Below are 13,684 nucleotides of genomic sequence, written 5' to 3' on the forward strand. Positions count from 1 at the left end.
AAAAAAACCTGTCCGATATCGTTGAACCTTGGATCGCCCCAAACCGTCGCAATTAATCTCAGCAACGCGAATGTTAGTCTAAGTATATTCATATTGTATTGTACAGGGAACGTTTGATGTTTGCGCGGCGGTTGAAGCCACTGAACTATATGGTTGAAACGTGCAGGATAATTGGACCTGCAATATGCACTCTGCCGCTCATTCATATTTCAGAATGTATCCTGTACATTCCCAACTGTTACACCCTAATCGTTGTACCTATAAAGCATTCGTTACATCACGGTACTTGCATTTTTTATCGATCGCCAAGGTGGTGCAAACTATATATAACGTGTTTCGTTTCATGAACAGAACTGGCCGCCAACGGTAACATCGATTATTTCGCGTGTCCCCCCACACATATATCTATGAATATACCTTTTATTTGATGTCCGTGCAATGGTGTTAGATTGTCGATGTTTTTAATCATAGCGATAATCATTCTTTGCCGTTAGCAGCCCCTTTTTCCTTTTTCTTTCCTTCAGGCGTTTACTCACCTTTTCCACGACCGCCATCCATTGCACCAAGAATTCGGTACATATTGGACTTTATTTGAATAATCTTGATCGATCAGTTATCCAAAAATTTTATGTTGTGTTCTAAGAATTGGCATCCCCGTGTCACCGAATCTCACATTAATTTTAAAGTTGACGAAAAATATAAATAATTAGCCACTCGGTAAAATAATAGCTTGTATTCCGAATTTACGAATATACCTGTGAATATTATACAGGTTTCTTTTTGTCAAGTTTACTTTGCCGCGATGTAATAATTAACGATTATATACGCATAATATTTTTCGACCTTCGTTTCGGCCATATGTTATGTATATTCGGACCGAAAGACTGACAGGAAATCAATCATTGATAAAATCGTATGTTCATTGTCAAGTTTAGCGTATAGATTATCATTATTATACTTATGATTTATAAGGAAATTGTACCCGTATACAGCGTTGCGGGTCTCATCATTTTCATAGAGCATATTACCAAAAACATTACACAGGTGGTAACGAAATCGATACTGAGTGTACAACGATTGGAGTGACAATGCGCATCGCTGCAATTTACACGGATAGGTAAATAATTGACCCAGACGCGATCAGAGCTACAAGGCATTTGACTATTTTTTGCTAGTTTTGTTGATATCGTAAGTATAGCTGGTAGGCGTATGTAATTTTACCGCGAGTCAAGTGCAAATATTGACCGCGCGACTACGTGAGGCTATTACTCTCGGAGGAGAAAAAAATATTTAATTTCTCTGCACGCATTTAGACGTGTAATAACATCTTTGCATAAAAGATGAATAGATATGATTTTGAATTCACCCTGTCGCTTAATCATTACAGGCATATGCGGACGCAGTATTACACGGGAGAAACGCGTAAGTGTTCTATTATGAATCGATATTATATACATGTACACGCGATCTGTAGTGCATTGACTTGACCTTTCCCTTGGATGGGTATAGTTGTGTTTTTTTTTTTCCCTCATTTGTTAATTCCCATTTTTATATCGATCAAGGCCCACGTGGATTTTATTTCCTTTCAATGTTTTTTCGTACACGTTCTCTTTGGAAATACATATTGAAATGAGTTATTCAATCGAAAAATGATTGTTTCTTTATATCCTTATATCTTTATCTCGAAAGATATTATTGCGTCAAAAAATTAGCAAGGAAAAAACACGGCTAGGCATTTAAAAAACGAATCACTTGAAACTATGACAAAATGATTTATTATTAAGACGGTTTTGATGCGTGCAGTTTAATAGCAACCCCGTGAACGCATGCGATCCGAATATTATTTTTCTAACAACTATATGTAACAACCGACGCTTATTATTTACTTACAATATGCAAGCTTATACATGTTCACTATAAAATCTTGTACCACGTGAGAGGGGGGGTCATGAAAGAGAAATGCAGACTGGAAATATCCTAGTTTCATTTTGATTTGTTTACCGATTTTGTCATCGAATCGCTGACACCCTAAATTACATTAATTTTTGCAATCGAAGCAATTATTCAGTCGTTGAAACTCGATTGAAGGATGAGAATATTGTAAATTGTTGTAATCCCCTCAAGCACCTAGAATAACTAATGGAACAAACGAATTCAAAATGTGCCAGTTGGCCGTCGCGCAGGGCTGAAGTAAAAACCGCGGGTGTTTGGACACGCGGCCTGCACCCCGTGTCCTTGTGAATAACCTGGTAGGTACGCCGACTCGCCCAACCACCCAGTCGATGGGCGTCAAGACTAAGCGAAGCACGAAAAAATTTGCAAAAGTATCGGGGCCAACCTTCGTTGCCTTGAATCGGCCAAAAATTATTACTTTGATTACCGCTGCAATAAAAAGAAAAACTGTCATCGTTCAATTTCAATTATGTACTCCGTTTCGTTGGGATTCAATTTGAACACTGAGTACCTGTATCGAAAATAAACAGATGTATGGGAAAACGAATTAATTAAAATAAAAAAAAAACAAAAAGGAAAGAAAATTAGGAAAAAATTATGTGACCAGTGAGGTGAAACAATTGATAAACAGTGCAAAGGGAAACATGGCGCGGAGTAGAGCGTGGATAAAGTTTGAGCATTAGAACTAGTTTGCGATTATAATGCATGTATGAACAGCACGTGTTGTGTAAAGTTGATAAAAGTTTTGACACATTTTATTATTACATGTGATTACATACTTTGGTATAAATGATAGCTTAGGCTTGTCAGCAGTGGTTTATAATTTTACACATATTGTCCGTATGTAATAAGAAAATGACGCAGTATAGCAGTGGAAGCGGTAGTAGTACCAGCAGCAGTGGTCAACATGACCTTATTAATCGACCACAAAGATCCATCACTGAGGAAAAGTTGATGGTAATTTCATGAGTTATAAGATTGAAGTTCTCGTCAAAGTTTTGTCCTTTTTTTTCCATCGAAATTTGTAGATTATAGGAATTTCCAATTGCCATGGATTGCAAATTGTTTGTAGTGTTCGAAATATTCGTGTGTCGAAAACGTTTTCTCAAATCTATAGAAATCAATGTTGCCATTGAGTTAATTCCTCGCAATTACCTATATATAGAATTTTGGAAGTTTTTTGTGAGAAACTTTTTCCAGATTTGCGTGCAAATTTACCAACGCGTGTTCGAGGTATCTGCACGTGATTGTCAATGAACAGCCTTGTAATCGGTATGTAATCATAAGAGGTGAAATTGATCAAACTATAGATGACGTGCAAAGTTTTCCAACTTACAGTGTCAAATTTTCACACGATTAATTATGTATATAACATCATCATGTTTGAGGGTATTCAATTTTTGTAAAAATACCGTGAAAATTATTTCATTGGCCCTGATAACGTGTTTCGATTACGGTTAGAGAAAAGGTCCTTGAAATAATCGCGCGTTTCACATTTACCCTTTGTAATAACGCGTTTATTAACGAAGATTTATCGTGTCGTAAAGTGATAATATACGTATATATGCACGTGTGAGGAATTTTGAACACCTATAATTAATGTGGTACAAATAATAATCGATAGTGAGGTAACGATAAATCGATGGTGAGTCGACAAAACAACAATATCGTCGTGAGTTTACCAAAATTTCCACATCCTGCTGAGCCCCGCGTACAATTTTTCTCAGGAAGTGGGGGTATATATAGTAGTATAGGTACAATATGTAAGCACGATAATAAAGTGAGATTGACGCGTCAAATAGGGGTAAAAAATGTCTCTAATTGCCCTTGTATAAAATCGATAAATTCACATTATACATAATTGATATGCGGGTTACGCATGTAATTGGCGTTAGCAAATATGGTCAGCGATCGCAAGTGCGACCACCATCAATCTTTCAATAATTACGTCGGTCTTCTGCTATGACGGGTATTAATTTGGGGTAGTACATCCGGTTTTGTTAATAATTAGTTATCCTCATTCCTCTTTTACACAATTTCCTGTACACGTGTTATTTTGAAGAATACATTTACTGATCAAGTATTATGATTAAAATAAATAGTTCAAGCTTGCAATTTTGTATAAACTCTTTTGCTTTGTTTCACCATATATATCAAATGATGTATTTTTAAACTCAAAATGATTGAACGAGGATAATTCCTCACTATATCAAAATTAATAGAATAGAAAATCGGGTTCCGAATGCAGACTTTTATTACCGACCCTTACCGACATTTCACCCAAGACTCAAACCCTTTTCAGCGATGACGTTACCACCTCAGTTAGCGCAGAAAAGAGTTTGAGTCTCGGGTGAAATATCGGTAAGTGTTGTTAGTAGGGATCTGTGTCCAAAACTTTCCTTGTATGTTTACTGAAATTATCGATTTTGGAATTCACGTCGCTTCAAAAAATCGAAATCTTTTATCTAATTTTTAAATTGCCTATTATCGTTTTAGGTTGCAGTGCGCATCAGGCCGCTGAACTCCGAAGATGATGGGACGAGGGTATTGCATGCAATTAATGATAAGGTAGGGTTAAAGTAGGTTTAGGATTAATGGCAGTTGATGATAAAAAAAAAAAAAAAATCAGCTCTTTTCTTGAAAGTTATTTCTTGAAAGTCTTGCATCATTTGTCTGTTTGATGGTATACAGATGGTTGTCATGGAGGAAGTCGACGGAGAGAAGGGAGATGTTCTCCGTCAGAAGCGCGGCGCTTCCCGCCAATATCTCTACGATATTGCGTTCGGCGAGGATTCAACTCAGGTAAAAAATATGTGTCGTACTTATATATATATATTTTTTTAAGTGTAAAGTTTCTAGTATTAAATCGGTGTACACATTAGCTTCAGGCTTTCGCCGGTGATGCCATTAGTAGTTTCTGTTTATAAATTCGTTAAAAAACATTCACCATTATACCAGTACGGTCAAAAATTTATTTCCTCTCAACCACCGTTGGTGTAAAATGCGTAAATATTCCATGTTATCTCGAGTACCGTAACTATTTTGTGTATACTGTATACTGTATAACGGTATTGATTTTTTTCCATCAGGAATATTGGCTCGCACGTCAATATTTTCGCGTTATGTACTTGTAGTGTGTACGTATGTACGTAACGAATGTAAAATGAAAACAGTGGAAAACATCGATAGCAGAAATTTTATATTTCCCTAAGTTTTTTCTTAACTCGTTGTGAAACAGTAAAATTTAGAAACAACTTATATGCGATATTGTGGAACAAGCTTACATGAGCAGATAAAAATTTATAACGTATGAGCAATGTATGTCAAATTTCACCTCAAGAGAAGAAAAAAAATCATCCGAGGATTGTGTATATTTGTTTCTTCCTTTTCGAGAGAAACTGCTTCAGATATATTAAAAAAAAAAAAAAATCGTAATGTTTCCTCTTTTTCTTTTTAAATCCCTCACCGTATATCGAAATTTATATTCCTCACGTCCGGTGGTATTTCCCCATCTAGAACGCGTGTTTAATCGTAATTGTATCTAAACACGCAAAGATATAACGACCTGATTACTAAATTTAAATTCAAATGGATTGCATTGATCTGGGATCTGTTCAACTCCGTAAAGTAATACTGGGGGTCGAAAATTTTGAATTTTTTAAAATACACAGATATATCGCATCGTAATAGAATAATTGTCACTTGCACGTTGATAATAAGTCACGTGTTCACCAGCGAGGGTGAAGGTCAGCCCCCAGGATGAAGTCAAGGTCGCGAACTCGCCCCGCGCTGTTCGAATTCCAGCATATCGTGCAAATTCTAAACTAACAGAAATCGCCAGATGGTTTATTCGCAAAATTTACAAATTTTATTTCCGATAATCGTCACAAAGTGTTTCGTAATTTTTGATGAATACGTTACTGACAGGATTTTTTATATATAAACACAAAAACGGACCGTTAAATTTAGTAACACGAACGTTTTTTAGGAAGCAGTTTACGATGGAACAACCAAAGCTCTTGTTCAAGATGTTTTGAACGGCTATAATGCGACGGTGTTCGCTTACGGAGCTACAGGAGCTGGAAAAACTCATACGATGGTTGGAAGCCCATCTGAACCAGGAGTCATGGTCCGAGCTTTGAACGACATATTTCTTGCTGCTCAAAAACTTCCGACAAACGTAGAATTCGCGGTGAGTTAATTAACCCCTTATCAACAATCAATTTCGATCACAGAATTACTGTTTTTTTTTTCAAAAAATTCACAATCGTAGCACAATTTTTCATTTGTCAAGTTTGAACCTTGTTCACAACTAACAGCAGCAGGTAGTGAAAATTTTACTTATAAATTCGATATAACTGTAATTGGCGAATATTGGTTATTTTAATTCCAACGGCAGAAGGATTCGCATTCGAATTAATCCTTCAATCAAAAGGTCTGAATTACAATAGACTAATTAAGATTTGAAAAAATTGTAAATAATTTCATTATGGATTGATTGTGAGTGTGAGAACGAACTATGAAATCAATTTTGTTCGTTTTGCTCTTTCTTCACAAAGTAAAAATCTCGAACCCATTATCGAGTAAAGGTATGTTTTTCTACCGTCAGAAATTTGAAAAGATTTACAATCAGTCTCGCGTCAAGTCGAAAAGTATAAAGAAAAGTGAACTCTTTCGACCGGGAAATTCAAACTTATGTACATTTAAGACTTACAATTATACGGACATTTCTTATCATGATCTTTCGGTATCATTCGTACAGGTAACCATGTCCTACATGGAAATATACAACGAGAATATCAGAGATCTATTGAATCCTGGAACGGGATACTTGGAATTGCGAGAAGATTCGCGCGGCCGTAATATTCAGGTGTCTGGGCTTTCGGAAATCTCAACAAACTCAACTGAGGAGGTATATAACACTTTATTAAAATATTTAATCCTTTGAACTCTAACGGGTCGAGAGTGTAATATAGTACACTGATTATTTCAACTGAACTGATCTAATAAGTGAATATTCATTTCCCTTTTTCTTTTCCTATCGTTCAGGTAATGCAGCTTTTGCACAAAGGAAATAGAGCACGAACCGTGGAACCAACTGCAGCTAACAAAACATCCTCTCGTAGTCATGCACTTCTCAGCGTGACAGTGAAACAAACCCATCCAATCCAGGAGGGTGATCGTGCTAGAACTCGCATTAAACAGGCGCGCCTTTTCATGATCGACTTGGCGGGGTCAGAAAGGGCGAAGCAAACAAAGGTGAGCTAGGGTAACGAATCTATTACAGAATTTTCCAATGAATTATTTTAATTGACTGATTAAACAATAATAATTTTTGGATGACCTAAGTCCCCGAAGTTTATTATTCATTCACTGACATTAACACTAAAATTCTGCTACGATGAAAACTTGGAACACATCCATAACTCAACTGTTTCATAAGTTGACTGTAAAGTATTAATTTATGCAACAAAGGAATAAGCCTGTTGAATCTACCTTCTTCAGAATCAAGGGAAACGTCTTCAAGAGGGAGCGCATATAAACCGGTCCCTGTTAGCGCTTGGTAATTGCATAAATGCACTGTCTGGTGGTGCACGATATGTGAACTATCGGGATTCGAAATTGACGAGGCTGTTGAAAGAGGCGCTAAGTGGTAACTGTCGTACAGTGATGATTGCCCATGTTTCACCATCAAGTAGCCACCGTGATGAGAGTAAAAATACCCTGGCCTACGCAGACAGAGCAAATCGGTTATCGAACAAAGTGGAGAGAAACGTTCTCGACGTCAGTTACCATGTTTCACAGTATCGCAATATCATCAGCGATCTCAAAAGCGAGATATCCAGGCTGCGTAATAAGATGCAGGATGACCGTCCCAGAAGTAATTCAGGTGTCGAAGAGCACGATGGTAATCTGAAAAATCTTAGGGAAAAAATCGTATCTACGTTCAGGGAGCAAATGAGATTAAGGTATGTGAATCGCTGAGCAATATATTTCATCACTTTCCTAATGCTTCTTTTTCTCACTCTTTATCAGACGAAAACTTATGGAATTGGATAGCCATCTCCTTGGATTGAAAATGGCAGCGGAACAACAGCATTCTATTATATCACAGTGGGAGTCACGAAATAATAAATTGTACAAAACCACAAGAGGGTCAACGTCGCGTCGCCTAGGAACAGAGAACTACGACGATGACAGAGGTCAGTTCCGTTTTGCGAACAAATTATCTTGTAGATTTATAACTTCTATCGTAAATTTGACAATAGACTTCCTCGAAGAAATTGAAAATGATGCAGCGATGCAGCACGCGTGGGCCGAGCTTGCTGAAATTAACAAGGAACAAGAGCGCTACTCTGAATTGAGGGCAGCTGCAGATCAAGAGCTGGAAAACTGCCGTCAGCGTAGCCTACTTCTTGAAGATGTAAGTGAACGATTAGTGGTCAATTATTGTCTTTTATATTAGACGTATGATTTATTTTAAGGAGCTTCCATCCCGAATTAGTTCAGATGACGAACGAGAATTGTTGGCTCTTATGCTGCGAGTTCATGAACTTGAAGCAGATAAAATGATGCTGCAGAGTGAGAGATTGGTCAAACAACACGAGCTTAGAAGACGCGAATTATTAATCTTACGATATGATAGACAGCGCCAAATATCGGAAGAAATTATCACCAGACAGAGGCAACTGATGGAAGGTATTATTCGAACTCCCTTCATATATTCAGCTTCAATTAGTTAGTTTCATTATTTCAGATGGCCAATTAACTCTACCTGCCGATTTGCAAGAACTGTATTCAATGTATCAGCAAGAAATTCATGCCGCTGCATATGCTGAGTCTAATCTGAGCGATTCGCCTGGCACAAATTCCAGTCTTGGAAGAAAATTACCTCCAATATCTACCAGGTTTACTTTTAGTCTATTCAAATTGTTCGAAGAAAGGTAAACTGAGAAACAAGACCAAAAAATTGTTCTTACAACAATGGTGCTTACACAAGATTTCTATTGAATCGAAAATTATGTGACATTTTTTCAGGTATGGCTATGAAACTACGAGCACCGATTTTCGAGGGAATAGTAGGTAGGTAATGCGGATACACATGTCATTGTAAATTTGCGACGTACGCTTGATTGCAAACCGTAACTCTGTAATTTTGCAATGTGATCAAAGTGGTGGGGAATGTAAGGCTCTAGCAGATCGATAAGGTATTGATTAAATGTGATAGTTCAACAGACTCAGATTGGGAACCTTCGCCTTTACCCCAAATCGGAGAGCCATCGACAGACGTCAACCAAATAATGGGGGCCCCTGTACATCCGTTAATATCAGCAGCAGGCCTGTTCCCACCAATTTCGGCAACTATTGGCAGCAGAAATTTGTACGTAAATAATATCGTCACTGTATGGTAGAACCTTTCAGATTTCTTTTCTCCGTCACACAAACTCTTAAGTAAATTCATAGCAGGTTGCACGTTGCTTCAGTGCCAGAATTGGCAAAGGTGCGAAGAAGATTCTACGATACTTTACTAGCTTTTGAAATTGAAACCGATTGTTGGATTCTATCTTATTTACAGCGACAAAAATCTAAGACGAACAACTAGTGAAAATAGCATGGCTAATTACGGTACGAGCTTCCAAAAAAATAGCACCTGACGATCAAAATACGACCTGCAGTATCCCGAGCGATACGTGAAAACTGTCACAGCTGATTATGAGGACGAAGATGATGCGGAAGTCACAGTAGAATTAAGAGGAACGAATTTTAAACTACTGAACAGATAATGGGTTAGAGAATTCAGAGTATGAGGATATCGCACATGTTGGTAATTAATGAGAATGCAGAATACTAGCAGAGATCGTTTCAGAGAATATTTACAAATAAGTGTACGAGCTGGTTTCGAAAAGTGCAGCTTAAGTCAGTCGCACAAAGCGTATGTATCTAACATACGTATACATACGTAGACTTCACTGACTTTATTATACCTAATTAGGCAACATATCATTTACCTTCATGCGTCAGAGCTGGTAGATTATCTTTTGACTATGTACCATAAATATATTTGAACAACAAGTAATTTAGTCCTTATTTGTAATGCAAGGTAAAGTATATCGAGTGGCAAACCAAATGCATACCTGAATATAATGCTATCACTATCGTGAGATTGTAGTATAACTCAACACTGAATACGATATAATAGGAAATTTAAATTTGCTAAGACAAAATTCTAGTTCGGTATAATCCAGTCAACGCTGCACTCTTCTTAATGAAGAGATTGAAAAAAATCAGTAGTCTTCTCTTTTGTATCATAGTTTGAAACAAAATAATTCAATACCTACATACATACAACGTACGAACTTCAAATGTATACATATCGACATTGCGCTCAATTACAGTTCATATTGCAGTATATCAGTACTGGGATTATTGTTTTGAATTTGTCATGACAATTACTACTTTGTCGTGTATTTTTTTGTTTCCATTGGTTTATCTATACCGGAAAATACCGACTAGCAACCATACCAGTTGATCTTTTATGAATCGGATAGAACGAGATGCTGTGATGATTATTGTTCTTACGTTCTTAAACGTCGACAAATTCGATGTGTTGAAACTTGAACTTCTTCTGACCAATTGTTTGCTCATATTTTTGCAGGTCAAAAACGTGTGGAAGGAAATTTCAATATTATATAAAAATAAATAAAACGAAAGTGCATATGGCAGTTTAACGAGTTTTTCTTTTTCTTTTATACTTTTTCCTATATTTCAATAAATACATATAACGTAATAAGTCGGGTAAAAATGTTGAACGGAATTGTAATAAAAAAAAAACAAAAAAAAAACAAATCATTGACACTTGTATAATACATCGTTTTCTTCTGTTGTTTTCTCGCTCAAAAGTAACTGTTAAATTTGCAAATGAAAATGATTCTCACAATGCCTGTTGTCGCATTAATGTTTAAAAATACTCGTTACTCTTCTTTATAAATTGCACAACCATCGCGATTAGAATAAAACGAATCTCAACAGAGCTTTTTATCCATAAAATAAAATGATGTTTAAACATTGTTCTGCGGTATATGAATAGGCGAAACTTTCAATCATTGGCGACGGTAGGCGAAAGAAGAGATGGAGGCGAAAAAAAAATAACATGGAAAAAACGTATGTAAAAGCAAAAAACCGCGACAAAGAACGCGAACAAAGTCAAGAAAATCTTTGACACGGTTCTTTTAATAAATACTACGATAGCGACGACGAACCAGGTGCGAACATTTTCACTTGACGATCTAGCAGCTTGTACAAATAAGTCGTTTTCTCAGCCCAGCGATACTTCCTCCTGACTTCGTCAACTTTCCATCGAATATTTATCTTCCCTGAAACGTCATTCGCATGCCCGGTACTCAATGGTTCGACGCTCACTATTAAATCGGACATGTGCTTTAGGCCTATAGCTATCATGTCAGGCTGGCAAGTATCGGGATCAGCTTTATACGTGTGGGTCATAATGCAAACGGAAATCATTGGCTCAAATTCCATTAAGGATCTGAGATACCTAACGTAGAACCAGACATCTCTTAGGCTGAGGCTCATGTCAAACAAATGGCTCAGATCGTCGACTATAACATTGACAGATCCCATCGACTTGAGCATTTCGTGGACCTTGTTTCTAACGGGTGAAAAAAGCTGGCGCACAAGCATCGTGTCCAGCTTCATTATATCTGGGATACCGATGTCCTCGGTGTTTGTGATTTTTCGATCAGTTTTTGTCAGATCAACATTAGCTGCGTCCACAGAGTCGTGTCCCAGATCCTCTACGTTACTCGCCGCTATTTTCATAGGCTCAACAACCGTCACCTGCCCTCTTTCTTTCAGAACCTTCATGTTGTAGCCAAGCTTCATTCCTACATTGTGGTAGTGGCCGAACGTGTTGTGGAAAAGGACCAAGCAGATTCCTTGGCTCTTTTGCAGGGAGCCAGAAACAACAGCGTTTACTATAAAATTTGCATCGCTTCCATGCTGCTCTTCTATCAGTATTGTTTTACCACACATGTCTACTCTGTCAATTCCCAGTGCGCTGCATACGGAGTCAGTCATTTTGTCGATTTTGTTTCTAGAAAAGTAGAAGATACTGAAATTAACTGACAAATTTAACGGGGAAAAGGTCATAGTTTGAAAAATATAATTTCAAAATTTTAACAACAAGCATACGCATCTTCGGAAATTTATTGACAAGTTACCTCTATCTTTGAATTAATTACAAGACAACGTGATGCAATTTGATTTGGTTATTATTTGTGAATTTATAGTTTTGCAAATATATTTGAATTCTACTGTATACAAAACTTATGAAACTGTTTTCAGAGAAAAGAACAATTATAATTCAGATTCGTAACTTCGTAATATTTGTGGATTTATAATTACTTAAATTCGCGTGACCGCGTGTAGCCGGAAAAGAATCCAAAGTATTACGCACCTGTCTGCTTAGTTTTGTGATAGATACGCGAAGAACAGCTTCCAGTGTTTTTCTTCTGCCAATCGAATCTGTTCGAAAGTAATATTTGATTGTTAAACGCATTTAATTTCTACTCGATTTTGACAGTACGTCCCTAACCTAACTTAACAAAAATTCGAACGCGTGCACAGTTCAAACGAATTTGACAGTAAGTTATGAGTAAAGGCATTAAAGTAAAAAATAACTATATTTCCAAATTTTGTCACCTTTCAATTTTTTCGAACGTTCGGATATTTCCTTCAGCGAAAATTAAATTTTCATTGAATAAGTTATATGCGGGGCAAAAAAAAATTAAAAAAAAAGTAAAACTCTCCGCTGATGAAGAGGTATTTCTTAGCTGTCCAACTTATTGATATGTATGTGTGCTTCTATACGTGTGATTACATGTGTGATTATACGTGTGTGTGTGTGTGCAGTTTTTTGACTCCTCGTGGTTGTGTACTCATCAGCCACACTCCACCTGCACGCTCCACGTTTCACGCGCAACGTGAAAGCGAACGTGAGCCGTGAACACGGCTGTAAATGTGCCCGCCATCAGCTGTTTTCAACGTTCGATATTCCTCTTATTATCAGCGTTGCCAATTTTGAAATAGGATTAATAATGAAATCATTCGTATTAATCTATTGTTTCCCCATTAGGATTATGTTCGCATATTATTCATCCGAATTCTGCAAATTAAAAACTTTTTCAAAGTCGTGTTGCGGTTTTCTCCCTCCAGCATTGTTGTGAAATTGATGTATTACATTGTTGATCATTGTTGTCCGAGTATTGCGTATGATATATAACAAATGTGCAACGCATGCAAGGCAACTAGCTATATCGTACCGGCTGCCAAAAACTTTATAAAAATCTACGAAGAGTAGTTAAATACCGGTTAAACGTCAATCAGTAAAATTTAGACTTGAGATGAAAATATATTAAATTTATACCGGTAGAAAAGATTTTTTATTTTATATTAAATCACTTTTCTTCAAAATATTGAATTAACACTTTTCCATTGAAAAAAAATTTTGGTGGGCTTATTTTCAATTAGATATGTATTATAATTTGTAGACAGTCAGTTATGAGTTTGTGAATTTCGTACGATTCCTTATAGGTAATATATTTCTTTCATTTGTGATTTAAGATTTCTTACGGTGTGGAATGAAACGGAGGCGGTGAGACAAATCATTAAAATGTTTGATAAAAATATGTTGTTTTCAAAAATAGAGTCCTGG

At 36.7% G+C, this 13,684-nt stretch overlaps 2 protein-coding genes across 8 annotated transcripts; one reads left to right on the forward strand and one right to left on the reverse strand.

Moving 5' to 3' along the window:
• The first annotated feature begins 1,088 nt into the window (after positions 1-1,088).
• On the forward strand, positions 1,089-10,676 carry LOC124183782 (kinesin-like protein KIF19). Of its 6 annotated transcripts, XM_046572755.1 has the most exons (15): positions 1,089-1,117; positions 1,388-1,422; positions 4,450-4,521; positions 4,645-4,755; positions 5,942-6,145; positions 6,716-6,865; positions 7,003-7,212; positions 7,459-7,922; positions 7,990-8,156; positions 8,223-8,377; positions 8,439-8,652; positions 8,711-8,861; positions 8,992-9,036; positions 9,182-9,334; positions 9,530-10,676. In XM_046572755.1, the coding sequence occupies exons 4-15, from the start codon at positions 4,645-4,647 to the stop codon at positions 9,606-9,608; spliced, it is 2,103 nt and encodes a 700-aa protein (XP_046428711.1). In that variant the 5' UTR covers positions 1,089-1,117; positions 1,388-1,422; positions 4,450-4,521; the 3' UTR covers positions 9,609-10,676. The 6 variants fall into 6 exon arrangements, with proteins under 6 accessions (XP_046428711.1, XP_046428706.1, XP_046428705.1 ...); XM_046572750.1 differs by lacking the exons at positions 1,089-1,117; positions 1,388-1,422 and adding an exon at positions 2,079-2,910 and having other exon boundaries at positions 9,190-9,334; XM_046572749.1 differs by lacking the exons at positions 1,089-1,117; positions 1,388-1,422 and adding an exon at positions 2,091-2,910.
• On the reverse strand, positions 10,435-12,990 carry LOC124183787 (elongator complex protein 6). Of its 2 annotated transcripts, none has more exons than XM_046572774.1 (3): positions 12,673-12,990; positions 12,376-12,495; positions 10,435-12,064 (listed from the first exon to the last, which is right to left on the reverse strand). In XM_046572774.1, exon 3 carries the CDS (start codon positions 12,046-12,048, stop codon positions 11,194-11,196), a length of 855 nt encoding a protein of 284 aa, XP_046428730.1. In that variant the 5' UTR covers positions 12,049-12,064; positions 12,376-12,495; positions 12,673-12,990; the 3' UTR covers positions 10,435-11,193. The 2 variants fall into 2 exon arrangements, with proteins under 2 accessions (XP_046428730.1, XP_046428729.1); XM_046572773.1 differs by having other exon boundaries at positions 12,428-12,495; positions 12,673-12,989.
• Positions 12,991-13,684: the final 694 nt, after the last annotated feature.

This window comes from Neodiprion fabricii, chromosome 5, assembly GCF_021155785.1.
Source record: "Neodiprion fabricii isolate iyNeoFabr1 chromosome 5, iyNeoFabr1.1, whole genome shotgun sequence".
NCBI classification, from domain to species: domain Eukaryota; kingdom Metazoa; phylum Arthropoda; class Insecta; order Hymenoptera; family Diprionidae; genus Neodiprion; species Neodiprion fabricii.

Bases quoted from the DNA above. Each gene is read 5' to 3' on its own strand.
- LOC124183782 (XM_046572749.1), top strand. From the start codon at position 2,809: ATGACGCAGTATAGCAGTGGAAGCGGTAGTAGTACCAGCAGCAGTGGT. The intron at 7,923-7,989 runs GTATGTGAATCG...ACTCTTTATCAG, and splicing joins AGGGAGCAAATGAGATTAAG to ACGAAAACTTATGGAATTGG. The intron at 9,037-9,181 runs GTAGGTAATGCG...TAAATGTGATAG, and splicing joins GATTTTCGAGGGAATAGTAG to TTCAACAGACTCAGATTGGG.
- LOC124183787 (XM_046572774.1), bottom strand. From the start codon at position 12,048: ATGACTGACTCCGTATGCAGCGCACTGGGAATTGACAGAGTAGACATG.